The sequence below is a fragment of the Capra hircus genome (assembly GCF_001704415.2).
Source record: "Capra hircus breed San Clemente chromosome X unlocalized genomic scaffold, ASM170441v1, whole genome shotgun sequence".
Lineage (NCBI taxonomy): Eukaryota > Metazoa > Chordata > Mammalia > Artiodactyla > Bovidae > Capra > Capra hircus.
Genome location: NW_017189516.1, coordinates 25165246 through 25182380, shown reverse-complemented (window position 1 = coordinate 25182380; position 17135 = coordinate 25165246). Strand labels below are relative to the sequence as shown.

The 17135-nt window shown below is 37.4% G+C and overlaps 1 protein-coding gene across 2 annotated transcripts in view; it reads right to left on the bottom strand.

Annotated features, from left to right (window-relative positions):
- The window catches only part of RRAGB (Ras related GTP binding B), a 39697-nt gene extending 22998 nt beyond the window's left edge, over window positions 1-16699 (bottom strand). The window contains exons 1-5 of one of the 2 annotated variants that reach the window (XM_005701147.2): window positions 15979-16699; window positions 15125-15158; window positions 9501-9600; window positions 5140-5223; window positions 2946-3012 (exon numbers count right to left, since the gene is read on the bottom strand). In XM_005701147.2, coding sequence (XP_005701204.1) covers window positions 2946-3012; window positions 5140-5223; window positions 9501-9600; window positions 15125-15158; window positions 15979-16070 — 377 coding nt within the window. In that variant the 5' untranslated portion in view covers window positions 16071-16699. The remainder of the gene's footprint in view (window positions 1-2945; window positions 3013-5139; window positions 5224-9500; window positions 9601-15124; window positions 15159-15978) is intronic. The other variant, XM_005701148.3, reaches the window with a different exon arrangement.
- Between the last annotated feature and the right edge of the window lie 436 nt (window positions 16700-17135).

The following is a 17135-nucleotide window of genomic DNA, read 5'->3' as shown; positions in this document are numbered from 1 at the left end:
TTCAAATCATATATCTGATATGGTGCTAATATCCAAAATATATAAAGAATTCATAGAAACTCATCATCAACAACAACAAAACAATCTAATTTAAAATTGGGCAGAGCAGCTGAATAGACATTTTTCCAAAGGTAGGCAAATGGTTAACAGGAGCATGAAAAGATGTTCAATGTCACTGATTACTAGGGAAATGTAAATGTAAACTACAATAATCATCTAAGTCCTGTTACATTGGCTATTAACAAAAAGGCAGGAATAACAAGTGGATAAATAACAAGTGGGAAAAGGAGAACCTTTATAAGCTCTTTGTGGGAATGTAAATTGGTGCAGCCAGTATGGAAGAAATAAGTTGTTGCTGTTGTTCAGTTGCCAAGTTGTGTCAGACTCTTTGTGATTCCATGGACTGCAGCACAAGAAGCTTCTCTGTCCTCCACTATCTCCTGGAGTTTGCTCAAATTCATGTCCATTGAGTTGGTGATGCTATCTAACCATCTTTCCCAGCATAAAGGCCTTTTCAATGAATTGACTCTTTGTATCAGGTGGCCAAAGTATTGCAGCTTCAGCTTCAGCATCAGTCTCTTCAATGAATATTCAGGTTGATTTCCTTTAGGAATGACTGGCTTGATCTCCTTGCTTTCCAAGGGGCTCTCAAGATCTTTCTTTTATACTTCTTTGTATTCTTGCCACCTCTTCTTCATCTCTTCTCCTTCTGTTAGGTCCTTACTGTTTCTGTCCTTTATTGTGGATTCTCACGATAAAGGAAGAAATATGGAGAGTCCTCAAAAAATCAAGACTACAGCTACCAGCTATCCCACTTCTGGATATTTATTCAACGAATATGAAAACACTAACTTGAAAAGATACATGCACCCCTATGTTCACTGTGGCATTATTTGTAATAGATAAGATATGGAAACCACCTAAGTGTCGATCAACAGATGAATGGATAACAAAGATGTCATATCTATATACAATGGACTACTATTCACCCATAAAAAAGATGAAAACTTGACATATGCAACAACATGGATGGATCTTAAGGATATTATTTTAAGTGAAATAAGTCAGATGGACAAATACCATATGATCTTACTCATCATATAAAAATAATAAATTTACAGATCAAACTAAAAAAACAAACATATAGATATAGAAAACAGAGTAGTGGTTATTGGAAGGAAAGGGGCAGGAGGTGGGTGGAAAGGATAAAAAGGGTAAACTGTATGGATAGAAACTATATTTTGGGTTGTGAGCATGCTGTAGGGTATACAGAAGCAGAAATACAATGCTGTACACATGGAATCTATATGATGGTAAAAACCAATGTTACCTCAACAAAAATTAAATCTTAAAAAAAAACAAAAATGAAACAACTATATAAATAGAGAAGGAAAGAAAAAAAATATGTACTATGAAGGCTTTTGTCATAGCCACCAAATACTGTGTATGTTAATCTAGTGTGGTGTAGCTTTCAATGCTTTTCTTACTGTGTGATAAACAGAAGGTGATCAATAGGCATTTGCTGAGTGAATGTTGAATAGATTTCTAGAAAACAAGAATACTCATTGAATTGGGGTGGGGGTTTCTGGTAAATTTAACTTTCTAAATTTCTGGAGGCCATTCTGAAAATCTATGGTTTTTCTTTCCTAAAGGAAAGAATCTAGCATGAAACCTGGCATATGGCATGGTGTCAATAAATAGCAGTTCCTTTACAAAAAATCGTGAGTGTAGCTTCTAGTCCTACACTCTGCTATCAAGTTGCTATGTGACCTTGGGAGATTCATGATCTCACTGGACTTCAGCTGCCTTATCTGTAAAAATGACAATAACATGTTAGTAACTAAAAGCAAAGGACTTGGACTAATCTCTTGATACAGATTACAGAATTGAAAGCAATGATACTAAAGAAGGATTTACATGGAGAAAGCTACTAATGTGTTAAGTGAACCACCAGTTAGCAATAATGAAGTTATTTTCTGATTTGTTATTGTTTCACCAAATACTCATTGAGCACCTATTCCCTAGTTGGCTCTATACTAGGAGCTAGGAGATACTGAGCTAATTATAACATTTCTTTACTTTGTGAGGCACTCTGAAATATGTGTGTGTATGCATATATATATATATATATATATATAATTTCAATCATCAAAACTCTGTGGGTTGATACCATCATTATTCCTATTATACAGATGAAAAAACTGTAGCTCAGAGTGTTTAAATGATCTATCCAAGATAACACAGCTAATAGAGCTGAGATACAAACCCCAACCTAATTCCACAGCCTAAGGGCTTCTAATTATTGTGTACTATATATTGCAACTGTAGCATAGAGATGCAAGAATAGAAAGCACACCATATGGAAGAGAGCTCCATATGCACAGTGAATGTGTATTTGTGATGGGATATTCTGGAAGTGTGTTGGACATGAGAGGAAAAACTATCTATTCCTCCAACAGTGGGAAACTCAGCTGGAGAACTGAGATCCAAATAACTGCTTAGACTGCCTGGAGATAATTATTAAAATATCAAAGAATGAGGTGGTATGGTGTGATAGCTAAGAGCTCAGCATTGGTGTTAGGCCACTTGAGACAGAAACCTAATTTCTTCATCTGAAAAAGAGGATGATTGATCCTATACCATAGATACTTAGATATAGCTTGTGTGAATACTGCTTAAACATGTCAAATATAGAGGGCATTTTCACAATAATAGAAAAGTCAGATATCTTCCTTCAATCAAGTACCAATTCTGAAGTAATTTTTATCTAATGTATCTATTACAAATGATAGTTACTCTAGTATATTTGCTGTGTCCATGGGGTTGCAAAGAGTCAGACACAATTTAGTGACTAAACAGCAGCAATAACATTCTCTGTGCTGATTATACTAGATGCCATGATTATTGTCATTGACCCCATGAAGAATTAAGCAAATGGTACTTACCCACCACAGTCCCACAGGTTCAATACCAGGTTTCCCAGAAACCGAACATGAGAATGTTCTACATCAACTGGAAAACAAATATGACAAATCTAATAATTGTAGCATGCAAGATAAAATTCAAAATAAAGCACTAACCCATGGAATTTAGAAGGACCAAAGTGGAGTGAAATGCTCAAAGCTACAAAAAGAAGGTGATTTTCAGCTTAGCAGTGTGGTTTAGTGGCAAGGTGGGCACCTAAACTATCCTGAGCTACAGAAATGGCTTTCATGTAAGTCATTATATTTTAGTAGTTTTAGTGCTTAGAGAAGAAAAAATCTCCAATTATAATACTGTTAAAATTTCAACATGTAGGACAGACATATACCATTTAAAAGCTCTTTTCTGACCTATCAATACATTCCACAAAAAAATTAAAATTAAAAAGGACAACAAAAACCAAATACAAACGAATATAAAACATAACCAAACTCACTCCCTCTACTGATTTTCTTATTTTGATTAGTGACCCTATCATTTACCCATTTCAAGGGGGTCATTTTTGACTCCTCTGTCCACATTCAATTCATTGCTATTCCCAATTCCATTCTTTGTTTCACTATCTGCTACTAATATTAGGGAAGGCTCTTACCTTCTCAGGCCTATACAGCTACAGTAGCTCCATAATTACCTCCCACCAGGAAGCCTTGGGGGCTTCCCTGATGGCTCAAACAGTAAAGAATCCGCCTGCACTGTAGGTAACACAGGAGATGAGGGTTCAGTTTTTGGGTCAGGAAGATTCCCTGGAGGAGGAATGGCAACCCACTCCAGCATTCTTGCCTATAAAATCCCAAGGACAGAGGAGCCTGGTAGGCTACAGTCCATAGGGTTGCAAAGAGTTGGGCATGACTGAGCATGCACACGCTCAGTCTCAGGAAGCCTTACTCACTTTACTTCATCCTATAGACTTCTGCCAGGTTCATCTTCTTAACACTACTTTGAACATGTCACTCCCCAGTTTATAAACTTTCAATGGCTCCTCCATGCCTACAGAGGGGCATGCAAGGTCCTTCAGAATTTGGCTTCCAATCTACCTTTATGTTCCCCAATGAATCATATTAATAAAGCCTTTTCCTCCAGTCCAATTTTATTCACAGTTTATTCACAGTCCTCCCAAACCCCTCTACCTCCCCAGCCTCCAACACACCTTATATCAGGGGTCGCAAACTTGCTGATAGAAGCCAGGCCAGTAAACGTACAAGTGTGAAGTTGATCATGTATGGAAAGTAAACATCCACCAAAGGGGACAATGGAATGGGCAGCAATCACTTAGCTCTAGCTCATTTGCCATGCAGAAACATGGGCTCAGGATTTCCAGATCTTTAAATTTTCAATAGTAGCAGGAAATCCAGAGTTTTTGTGGAAACTTTTACATATCGATAACTAATTCCAATTTTTCTAAAACATCGCACAGGCCAAACAAAACACATCTACAGGCTTTATCCAGCATACAAGCTGCCTGTTTGCGACCTCTGCCTTCCATGTCCCTCCCCACCCTATACTTTGTCTATTCTGTTCATCTGCCTAGAAAATCTTCCCCACCTTTCTTCCAAAGTTAGATTCATCTTCTAAGACCCAGCTTAAGCCCCATCTCCTCTAAAAACCCTACCTAGCCACCCCCACTTACCATCATCGCACCCTCTGAATTAATTTAAACATTTATTAAGCATCTACTCTCTGCCAGGCACTTATAAATCATAAGGAATAATAATGAAAATTCTTTTCCTGGAAATTTCTTGAAGTCTACCAATTATCATCTTTATAATTTCTGTAACAGTTAATCAACACACAGTGGTGTTTCTTCTCTGACTATCTTGAAGCTGTTGCTTAAACTGACTGCTATCTAACTTTGTGGAATTTTATCTTCTAATAAACTAGATCATAAACACCAAAGCATTACTTAAAATATACGGGCATTGGAATCAAACAGCTCTTAACTCAAATACACATTCTACCTCTCTGTGTGACCTTGGGTAAGTCACTTAACCTCTGAGTATCAGTTTCTTCTTCTATTAGGAAAAAAGGTGGGAGCCATACTATTGACCTCACAGGATTAAAGGGATTATCATACCTCAAGTGCCTGGCATGTAGTAGTTGCTCAAACTATTTCCCTTTTCCCCCTTTCTCCCCCTCCTTGGAAAAGGAATCATATCTTACATGTCTTTGTATTTCCAACAGAGTCTACGAGAGAGTAGGTGCTCAAACTGCTATTAATTTGAAGACTATGTAAACGGTCTAGTACTAAAAAAAAATGGAAAGAAGTACTACTGAGAAAGGGAAAGACAATAACAAAAGAAGTGACAGGATTCAGTGACTTTAGATATGGAGCACATGGGATAAAAATCTGGTTTCTACTCCCATATCATAAAAATTGTTCTCATCAATGGCCCCATTACCAAATCCAGTGGACTTTTCAGTCCTTGTCTTACTTTCTGCACATGACACTGTTGACTATTTTCTTCTCAAAAAAATTCTCTTCTCTTGGCCTCTGATAGGAGACCTATAACTGCTCCAGCAGGTCCTCTCTCACAGGTTCCTGTTCTTCTTTCTGTCCCTTAAATGTTGGAGTTCTTCAGGATTCCATCTTTGGCCACCTACTCTTCTATGTTATTTTATATGTTATTCTTCACATTATTTTAACATTTGGATACTGATAATCCATAATTATTTATCTATAATACAGATTTCTCTCTTCCCTTTCTGAATCATACATTGGACATCTTTATTTGCATATATTGCAAGTATCCCAAACTCAATATATCCAAATATAACATCATCTCCCCATTCTTCCCACAAAATCTATTCCTCTTTTAGTCTTCCCTAATTCAATGACTTTAACCAGGTGACTAAGCCCAAACCTTAAGTTTTATCCTGAGTTCACTCTTTCCTGCTTCATTCCCCTAAAACATACCAGCAAGTCCTGATGACTTTACCTCTTAAATATATCCCAAATCCATTTGCTTCTCAACATATTCACTACTACTACCCTAACCCAAGTTAAGCCCCCATCATCTCTTACCTGGTCTACTAAAAAGAGTTCCCTAATTTGTCAATCTGTTTCTTCCCTTGCCTCTCTCCAATCTATCATCCATATTACAGATATAATGATCTCTCCACAATGCAAATTTTATTTAATCCTTCTTTAAAAAGAAAAATAATAACGTCTCTATGCACGACTGCATACACTCAAAAAATAGGGCCAGAAGGATACCTCAAATTATTAGTGGTGGTTGTCCATAGGAAGTAGGCCTGAGAATGAGGGACTTTTCACAAGTATTACTTTTGTAATTAAAATTGAAAATTAAAAATAATGAAATCTGATCATATTACTTTTCTGTTAGAAACACTCTAAGGGTTTCCCTCCAACTTCAGTTTAAACTACCTGACTTGGCATACAGGGCACTTTATGATCTAACCCCTGATTTCTGCCTCTCTCTTCAGTCTCAGTTCTCCTACGGGGCCCTCTGGCTCCCCTAGTCTTCCTGTCTTGCTATTGTAAGAGCAACTGGAAAGAACCAAGAACAGAGCTTTGAGAAAACACATACACTTATGGGGCAGAAAGAAGAAATTCTTTTTCTTTTAAAGGGAGGGATGATTAAAGATAAAGGAATAAAACCAGGGTAATAAAGCATTAAATAAAAGCCAAGAGATCAGAGAATTTTGAGAAGGTAGGAAATCCTGGAGCTGTCAACAGTGTTTAAGACTAAAATACTTCATAAGCACAATTTTTGCTGACAAGTTAACTATTCCAACAAACATTTTAATAGCCCCATAATAAATAAATACCACCATTCTGTATCCTTACTTCAAATTCCAAAACATAGTACACTCTAAGTTTAATAAAATGAAACTGGACTTTTTTCAGCAATGACAAACTAGAAGAACACTAAAACATTCAAGGTGATATAATATTTTAGCATATGTACTCTTTCGCTACTCTTAAAGAAAATTAGCAATTGAACAAAAATGAATAGTAAGCAAAAATCAATATACTATACATATTTTTATTTAGTCCATAAATTTAGCAGTAGAACTCAGACTTTTCTTCCAGAAATGACAAGCTAGTTAATGATACACTAAAGCATTAAGGTCAACATAATATTTTGAAGTACACTTTTATGAACTTTAAGAAATACAGTAATTACTAACAAAGTATTATCAATAAAGGTACCACTTGAGATAGCCCCAAGAGCCCTGTCCCATGCACAGGAAGCTCCAGAAAAACATTTGTTAAATAAATGGCCTGTTTAAACATATAGGGTTAATATAATTTGCAATATTCTGTTTATAACTTTTTAATGAAGCTGCTAGATTATTTCAAAACTATTTTAAGTAGATTGACTAGCTCTGAAATTTGGGTTGATAAGACTATTCATCAGACTCAAAGAAGTCATTCAACTCTGATTAGCTAAAGACAAAAATATTTATTAGACTAAAAAACAACTTCAATGAAAGGTGCAGAACTTAAAACACAAAGAGAAGTCTGCCAGAAATTGCAGCTGTAGCATAATGAATAAAGCAGGAGCACAGACTGACATTCTAGCTCTAACATTCATGAGTTGAGTGAGCTTAACTTCAAGGTCATATTTTCTTCATGTATTAAAATAAAGTTCATATGAGAACTGAAGTAAATAGAACAGCAATATAATTAAACATTACCTTCATCTGTTCTACTGAAACCATTTGATTAAGGTCCAAGTATTAAACTTGGAAGAACAGAAAAAAATTAAAATATAACCAATCAAAACAGGGAGGAGTCTGAATAGGTACTCTCTAGAAGGAAGTCTCTTGAGGCATAATAGACCACAGGACCCTGTCCTGACCAAAACTGCTGATAAATGACTTAGATGAAAACTAGATGAGATGCTTATCAAATGTAAAAATTGCACATAGCTAGGAAGGATAGTTAACATATTAGATGAGCAAATAAGTAGCTAAAATGAAAACAGGATCCAACTCCTTTTCTACGGATAAGGAAACTGAGGCCCAGTGAGATAGTAATTTGTTCTAGATTTCAGTTAACATTTCATGGGCTAAAACAATCAAAACTGAATAATTCAATAAACATTTATTCATATGTTCAAAATGTTTTCTGCACAAGAATCAGAAGGAGGATTTGTGTTTTAATAAAAATATATGTGAAAAGGAATTTTTTTTAGTATGACTCAGTATAATGAAAGCCACTCCATAGAAGAAGAGTGGGGGCTAGACTGTGCTAACAGCAGTGTGATACCCAGGACAAGAGATGTACTAGTCATACTCTCCTGTGATTAGACCATGTCTTCATTTAAATCTCAGCTCTAAAAAAATATAGACATATTCAAATAAGTCCTTAAAAATACTTCAAAATGAGGTCAAATGAGAGAGAGATGGAGGAAACAGAGATTTTTAACTTAAGGAAGATAAGATTTGGGAGGCAAGGGATGGCTAGGATAGATAGAGACATTAATCATACCAAAATATTTGCAGAGACTCAAGAGAACATAAAGGGTACCAACTAATAGAAATAAAGGGAAACAGATCTGGGGCTTTAACTAAGAAATAACTTTCTAATCATTAAAGCTTACCCAATTATGAGAGTCTACACTATACTCTAAGCACTTTAAGAACAGAAAAGAAGTTTCTTTCTCCTTTGTATCCTAGCATCTGGAACATAGGAGTGTTTTAAAAATGTTTGTTGTTCTTGAAACCAGAATGAAATAACCTTTGAAGTAGTAGGTAGCTTGTCCCTAAAAGTGTTCAAGATGCTAGTAACCCAGATCAGGAAAAATTGAAAGCCAGGTAGGACAATGGTTTTGTTACCTAAAGGCCAAGGACCAAGGAAGAATCCAAAAATACATGGATGCTACAAAATGAAATGGCATTATAGCCTAAAGACAGAAAGGGTCTCCCAGGAGCACAGGTCCACTGGGCATCCATGGCAGCCCAGCTAGCTTGTACTAAGAAATCAGATTTAAGATTCAAACCATAAAGGGCAATGAAACATTTCTCAAGTCAAAGCTTGAATTCCAACAAGAACATCTATGTATACCCAGGAAGAGAAATAGCAGAGTACAGATCCAGATAATCTTCCTCTGACAGCCTCCCAACCCCAGGAATTTACCTTTTAATAAGACTAGGACTAACTACTGCTTTAAAAATCATAGGTTTTAATGTTATGCTTGTTAATACCTATAAATTAATTTCTTTTTACATAATAACAGTTAAAAACAAATACCCTCCCCCACATAAAAAATGAACAAACAAAAGGACCCCTATGCTTGTTGAGAAAGAACAGGGTAAAAATGAAGTTGGACAAGGATATCCCATTTGGTAAGCAACCTAGAAAGGAAAGAACTTCTCCAAGAGAGCCAGCAGTAGTAACCAGAATTAGGTCACATTCTTCTGAGAAGGAATGAAAAAAAAAGGAAAAGTGCTCAAAAACAAATCTGTCAGTTTCTGTATCACCAAGTTACTGCAACCAAGTGTGTTATTCAGATTAAGATCACACGACTTTATAATAAGATAAAACATCTTACTTGTTGCACCAAGACGACGTGTGTCTCTTGCAATATAATTTGCAAAGATAATAGACCTCATGCTGGTCTTACCCGACCCACTTTTACCCATCAACAGCACCTAAAGACAAAATGGGAAAAAAGAAAAGAAAAAAGTCAGCAATCATGGGCCAATCAAATCTAAAGGGATCTATTTATCTCTTGAACTTGGTATTTTACTGAAGTGACAGTACACACAACCTAAAGTGGATACTTGTAACTGACTAGTTCTCTGACCAGTGTGAACATGGAGGTACCTAGAATTCCAGAGACCAGTCACTTACCTGTCATAAGTCACAATTTCTCTTGGTGACAGAATCACAGCGAATTTACCATGTTATAAATACATACTATCATACATTCAGTATTACATTAGTGAGATAAAGGAAACTTCAATAATCTGATAAAAGGAATCAACTTAACAGGAAACTCTCATAATCTAATATTTTATGCACTGCACTATCTGTCAGGGTATTTCAGTATAAATGAAAATTCACCCTCCTACTCAGAGTCAACCTTACCACTTCTGCCATTAATTTGATCCCTTTTACTCACCTTCATGATTTTGTTCCATTATTTACTCTTTTGCACTGTGCGTGTGCTCAGTCACTCAGTTGTGTCCGACTGTTTGTAACCCCATGAAGTGTAGCTCGCCAGAATACTCTGCCATGGGATTTTCCAGGCAAGAATACTGGAGTGGGTTGCCATTTCCTTCTCCAGGGTATCTTCCCAACCTAGGGATCAAACCAACGTCTCCTACATTGGCAGGTGGATTTACCACTGAGACACCTGGGAAGTCCTAGTTACTCTTTTATTTCTTTTCTTAAGTGTCCCATTGCTTACAGGATCAAGTCCTTAAACTACATATAAGACCCTCCTTGATCTGGCTTATCTATTCCTCTGCCTTTGTCTTCTGACCCTCCTAACCTGAAACTTGTAGAGTCCAGCTACAATGAACTGAACTGCTTGTAGTTCCCTTGAATGTGTCAGGTCTCCAGGGAGCCCAGTTCTATGTCATTTTTTAGCCTGAAATCTCTTCCATTAACTTTACACTCCCTTTTCTTTCTTCAGCTAAGCTCCACTTATCCTTTGAGACTTGGCTCAGCAATCATCTCAAGAATTTCTCTGATTCCAGAAAACATAGGCAAAACACTCTCTGATGTAAACCACAGTGGGATCCTCTGTGACCCACCTTCCAGAGTAATGGAAATAAAAGCAAAAGTAGACAAATGGGACCTAATTAAATTTAAAAGCTTTTGCACAATGAAGGAAACTATAAGCAAGGTGAAAAGACAGCCTTCAAAATGGGAGAAAATAATAGCAAACAAAGCAACTAACAAAGAATTAAACTCAAAAATATACAAGCAGCTCCTGCAGCTCAATTCCAGGAAAATAAATGACCCAATAAAAAAATGGGCCAAAGCACTAAATAGACATTTCTCCAAAGAAGACATACAGATGTCTAACAAACACATGAAAAGATGCTCAACATCACTCATTATCAGAGCAATGCAAATCAAAACCACAATGAGGTACCATCTCAGGCTGGTCAGAATGGCTGCTATCCAAAAGTCTACAAACAATAAATGCTGGAGAGGGTGCAGAGAAAAAGGAACCCTCTTACACTGTTGGTGGGAATGCAAATTAGTACAGCCACTATGGAGAACAGTGTGGAGATTCCTTAAAAAACTGGAAATAGAACTACCATATGACCCAGCAATCCCAGTGCTGGGCATACACACTGAGGAAACCAGAATTGAAAGAGACACATGTACCTCAATGTTCATTGAAGCATTGTTTACAATAGCTAGGACATGTAAGCAACCTAGATGTCCATCAGCAGATGAATGGATAAGAAAGCTGTGGTACATATACACAATGAAATATTGCTCAGCTATTAAAAAGAATGCATTTGAATCAGTTCTAATGAGGTGGATGAAATGCGAGCCTATTATACAGAGCGAAGTAAGTCAGATAGAACACCAATACAGTATATTAATGCATATATATGGAATTTAGAAAGATGGTAATGATGACCCTATATGTGAGACAGTAAAAGAGACACAGATGTAAAGAACAGACTTTTGAACTCTGTGGGAGAAGGCAAGGGTGGGATGATTTGAGAGAATAGCATTGAAACATGTGTATTATCATATGTGAAACAGACCGCCAGTCCAGGTTCAATGCATGAGACAGGGTGTTCAGGGTTGGTACACTGGAATGACCCAGAGGGACTGGATGGGGAGGGAGGTAGGAGGGGGTTCAGGATGGGGAACACCTGTACACCCATGGCTGATTCATGTGAATGTATGGCAAAAACCACCACAATACTGTAAAGTAATTAGCATCCAATTAAAATAAATAAATTAAAAAATAATAATTTCTCTGATTCTAATACCCTAGGCTGGCTTAGGTATATTTCATCTCTTTTCTCCCATTATACTCTTATGACACTGCAAAGACCATAATGCATTCTAGTTATTCAATTTTTATTTTGGTGTGTCTCTCACAAGACTCTGAGCTCCTGCATGGCAGGGAGAATCCCCTTTGAGTCTTCAGTGCCTAACATACAACAGTCATTTAAAATATGTTCATCAAAAGAATGAGCAAGCTATCAAAACAAAGATATAAAACAAGCAAATTTTTAGCAATGAGAATTGTCCAATAGAAACAGTGAAGGTAAACACCTTCTAGTCAGTGACAGCATTTAACAAAGACACTTGCACTAAGAGAGAAACTAGGTGATGTAACTTTTAAGAGCCTTTTTCTCACTTAAAATTTATGAACTATAGTTCTAATTACCTTGATTTTCAAATGAGGGGTACACATTTTATCTTCAATTCTAAGATATTTTATAAAAAATTATAACTACATATATTGAGAATATTAAAAAAGTAAACTACACTCAGTTCAACTTAATCTAACTATTTAGCTATATAACTTTATCTTACTAAGGAAATGTCACTAATATTGTTTAAAGTTGTTAGAAAAAAAGTTTTAGTTTTACTCTTAATCATTTACAAATTTTTGGTATTTTTAGGCATCCTTGTTGATAGCAACTTTAGACAGGCTCATCAAGAACATTTCCTCTGCAAACTGAAGGTTTATAACTGAATTATTAGATAAAGGCTAAAGCGTATTTCTTTTTTTGTTAATTGAATATTCAGTTCAGTTCAGTTGCTCAGTCGTGTCCAACTCTTTGCAACCCCATGAATCACAGCACACCAGGCCTCCCTGTCCATCACCAACTCCCAGAGTTTACTCAAACTCATGCCCATCGAGTCAGTGATGCCATTCAGCCATCTCATCCTCTATTGATGTGACTGGTGATAGAAGCAAGGTCTGATGCTGTAAAGAGCAATATTGCATAGGAACCTAGAATGTCAGGTCCATGAATCAAGGCAAATTGGAAGTGGTCAAACAGGAGATGGCAAGAGTGAACGTCGACATTCTAGGAAATCAGCAAACTAAAATGGACTGGAATGGGTGAATTTAACTCAGATGACCATTATATCTACTACTGTGGGCAGGAATCACTTAGAAGACATGGAGCAGCCATCATGGTCAACAAAAGAGTCTGAAATGCAGTACTTGGATGCAATCTCAAAATGACAGAATGATCTCTGTTCGTTTCCAAGGCAAATTATTCAATATCACAGTAATCCAAGCCTATGCCCCAACCAGTAATGCTGAAGAAGCTGAAGTTGAACAGTTCTATGAAGACCTACAAGATCTTTTAGAATTAACACCCCAAAAAGATGTCCTTTTCATTATAGGGGACTGGAATGCAAAAGGAGGAAGTGAAGAAACACCTGGAATAACAGGCAAATTTGGCCTTGGAGTACGGAATGAAGCAGGGCAAAGGCTAATAGAGTTTTGCCAAGAGAACGCACTGGTCATAGTAAACACCTTCTTCCAAAAACACAAGAGAAGACTCTACACATGGACATCACCAGATGGTCAACACCGAAATCAGACTGATTATATTCTTTGCAGCCAAAGATGGAGAAGCTCTATACAGTCAGCAAAAACAAGACTGGGAGCTGACTGTGGCTCAGATCATGAACTCCTTATTGCCAAATTCAGACTTAAATTGAAGAAAGTAGAGAAAACCACTAGACCATTCAGGTATGATCTAAATCAAATCCCTCATGATTATACAGTGGAAGTGAGAAATAGATTTAAGGGAGTAGATCTGATAGATAGAGTGCCTGGTGAACTATGAAAAAGAAATTGAATATTAATACACAATATTTATCCTTGAGTTGGTCAGATCCCCTGGAGGAGAGCACGGCAACCCGCTCCAGTATTCTTTCCTGGAGAATACCATGGAGAGAGGAGCCTGGCCAGCTACAGTCCATAGAGTCTCACAGAGCTGGACATGACTGAAGCGACTTAGCATCCATACAAACAATATTTATGACAAAATAATTAGTTACAATAGTTTCAGGTGTACAGAACAGTGATTCATTTTTTGCAGAGTATATTCCACTACATGTTATTACAAGATATTGGGTATAATTCCCCATGCCATACAGTAATTATTTGTTGCTTATCTATTTTTATATAGTAGTTTGTATCTGTTACTCTCATACCCCTAAATTGTCCCTCTCTCCTTTGTAAACAGCAGTTTGCTTCTGTTTTTGTCTCTATTTTGTATATAGATTCATCTGTATTAGTTTTTAGATTCCATATATAAGTGACATCACATAGCATTTGTCTTTGTTTTATTTGACTGAGCATAATATTCTTTAGGTCCATCCATATTGCTGCAAATGGCAATATTTCATTTTTTTATGGTCTTTGCTTTTTAATTTAAGAAATCTTATTTTAATAGCTTGTGAAAGACTTATCAAGGTTAACTGTATTAAGTACTAATTTAAGTGCTCTATCTGCATTTGCTCATTTAAGCTTAATAACAATCTTATGAGATAGGTAACATTATTATCACCATTTTATAAATGAGGAAGCTGAAAACTTAAAAGGGTCAGAAATTTGCTCCAGAGCTGTGCCCTTATCGATTATCCCTAAACCCCAAGGTGTGGAACATTACCATAAGAGCACAATTCCATTTGGAGAACTCACATGAAACCTTATAGTGGTAATATCTGAGCTGGGTTCAACATAAATGTACAGGCAGAGACATGTGTAGTGCATGTGCCTAATTTGCCCAAAATGCAAATTAATCTGTAAACTTGGAGAAAAACAGATTCTGCATGGCTGTGATAGGGTTTAAAGGTGTGGCAGATGATTTAGTCAGGAATATAATTTATTTATTTTAAATATAAATTTATTTAGTTTTTTTGGAGGCTAATTACTTTATCATATTGTATTGGTTTTTAAAAGGCATTCTATAAGATGAATCTATTGGGTTGTATTCAGTGGGCTTTGGGAAGTTATAAAAAGTTCTTTAGTATGTGAATGGGAGATTTCTATGTTAGAAAAAATTAAATCTGATAGCAAAGAAGGGGACAAGAGTCAGGGAGAAAACGTAGAAGGCTCCTACAACCGTCAAGAAAAGATGGCAAATGTAACCACAATTATATTTCCTAAACAGTAATTTCTTACCTTTATTTCATGTTTTTGATGTATCTAACACATCTTACCTTTTTCTTCATGGCTGTATTTGGTAGCACCCACCTGCAGATATAAACCAAAAGACAGAGTTTCCATGATCCAGCTGCCTTGGAAAATGGAATGAAAGAATTTTTTTTTTTTTTCAATGCAGAGGTGCAAAAGAGCATATTTAGCACAACAGCTAAGTACAGCTGTGTGGCAGACCTTAGTTAAGTAGAGGCCATCAATTTCCTAAATTATAAAACTGTGTTTATTCTCCCTTCTCCCCTAATTACCTGCTGAGGAGATTGCTCCTAGGAAAATGTATTTAGAAATATAAATGAATTAAAATTCAACATTCAGTTTTTTATCACCTTAAAAATTTATCAAAGCAACATGTACAAATGTTTTAATAAATCAAACAATATTGTCATATTTGAATATCTTTTTTCAGTCAGATTATTATTATAAATCTTTATTCCTTCAGCTGTCCTTCCAAGTCATATCTCACTCATCACAGGCACAAAGTATATAAATTCTCAAATTCAAGTACAAATTGGCACAGAAAGCATTCTCAAGCCACTGATCTCTGCCCAGGAAAAACCAGCTCTCTTTTCAGTCTTCTTATTCTCAACATGATGACGTCAAATCTTCTTTATGGACAATTCAAAACAATCCAGATTGCCTCTTTACACAATTCTCACTCCCCAGAGTGATATCACGCCTGTCCCAACAACCAGGCCTCTTGATAGCTTATCCAATCACCAAAAGCAACCTTACTGGCAAACCGAAGCAATTTATCATAGGGTGGGGTATTCTAATTCACAATACTCCCTTCAGTTAGAACGTCTATGCACCCCCCTCCACCTCCGCTTCCAGTTTTCAGTTAATACCCTTCACCTACCCAAGCGATCCTTCCGGTTCCCCTATAGGAGGATCCATTCTGGGCCCCAGATTCTCTTTCTCCATCTTTTTTTCAGAGTCAGATTCTTCCATCGTGCAACAAGTCTTTTCCAGTCTCTTCTAAATCCGCAGTACTCTCTCTCTCTCTCTCTTTTTTTTTTTTTCCTTGTTCACCCCCTCAGCCGCCTGTTCTCGTCGCGTACGGTCCTTAGGCCTGTTCTATTCTAGCCTCCGCCTTTGTCCACTGGGGGGTCCGCTTTCCGCACGGTTACCTTTACCGACTGGAACTTGGCCTCAAGGCACCGCCGAGCCGGCCAGCGCAAAGGCTGTGATTCGGTGATGCAAAGGAAGAGATGGAGGATGAGAAGGAAAGAGGGATAGCGGGAGGTTCGTCTCAAGTTTGGGCCTCAGGACCCAAGGTCTTGAAACCCAAAGGGGACTTCACTCGCAAAGAGGTGGGGATGAGGAAGGCAGAGGTGGCAGAAAGAGCCGACCCATGCCGTAGGCACCAAGCGATGAATGCCTCAGTAGGCTCCTTGTTCCCGAGCCTAACTGCTCCGGAGAGTCCGCTGGAGGCAGCAGCGACTACGACCTAATAGCCCGCCCTTCAGGAGCGCAGGTAAACCACCGCAGCCACCCTACTGCAGGCCAGGATCACGTGGGCACCTGCCTTAAACCCGGAGCTTGTCACGTGACTGCCGCTTCCCTAGGGGCCAGTGGGCTGAGACGAATACCATAGAGACTGCGCGGAAAAACAGAGTGCCACCCGTTGCCGTCACGTGGCCCAGGCTCTTACAAAACCCAAGCTCCGTTGAGCCCTGCCAGCCTGAAGGGGCTTTCCTTGTGGGCCACCTGGCCCCACCTCCCGCGGAGAATTAAAGGAGCCAGTTGTAATTTTAGTGTCTCAAAGCTAGGTTTTTTTTTTTTTTAACTGTAACGTCACCCTTGATGTTTTTCAGTGATGAGAGCTAAACATTTTTTTCTCCTTGTTTTTTTACGTATTTGTGTTTTTATTACTGATATTAACCCATATGTGTGACTGAGCTTGGAACTAATGAGTTAATACATCCAAAGTGCTTACAACTGCTTCTTCCGCATAGTGCTCAATAAAAGTAATTATTGCTGGGATCAGGGGTTCATCAGGAAATTTAGGACTTA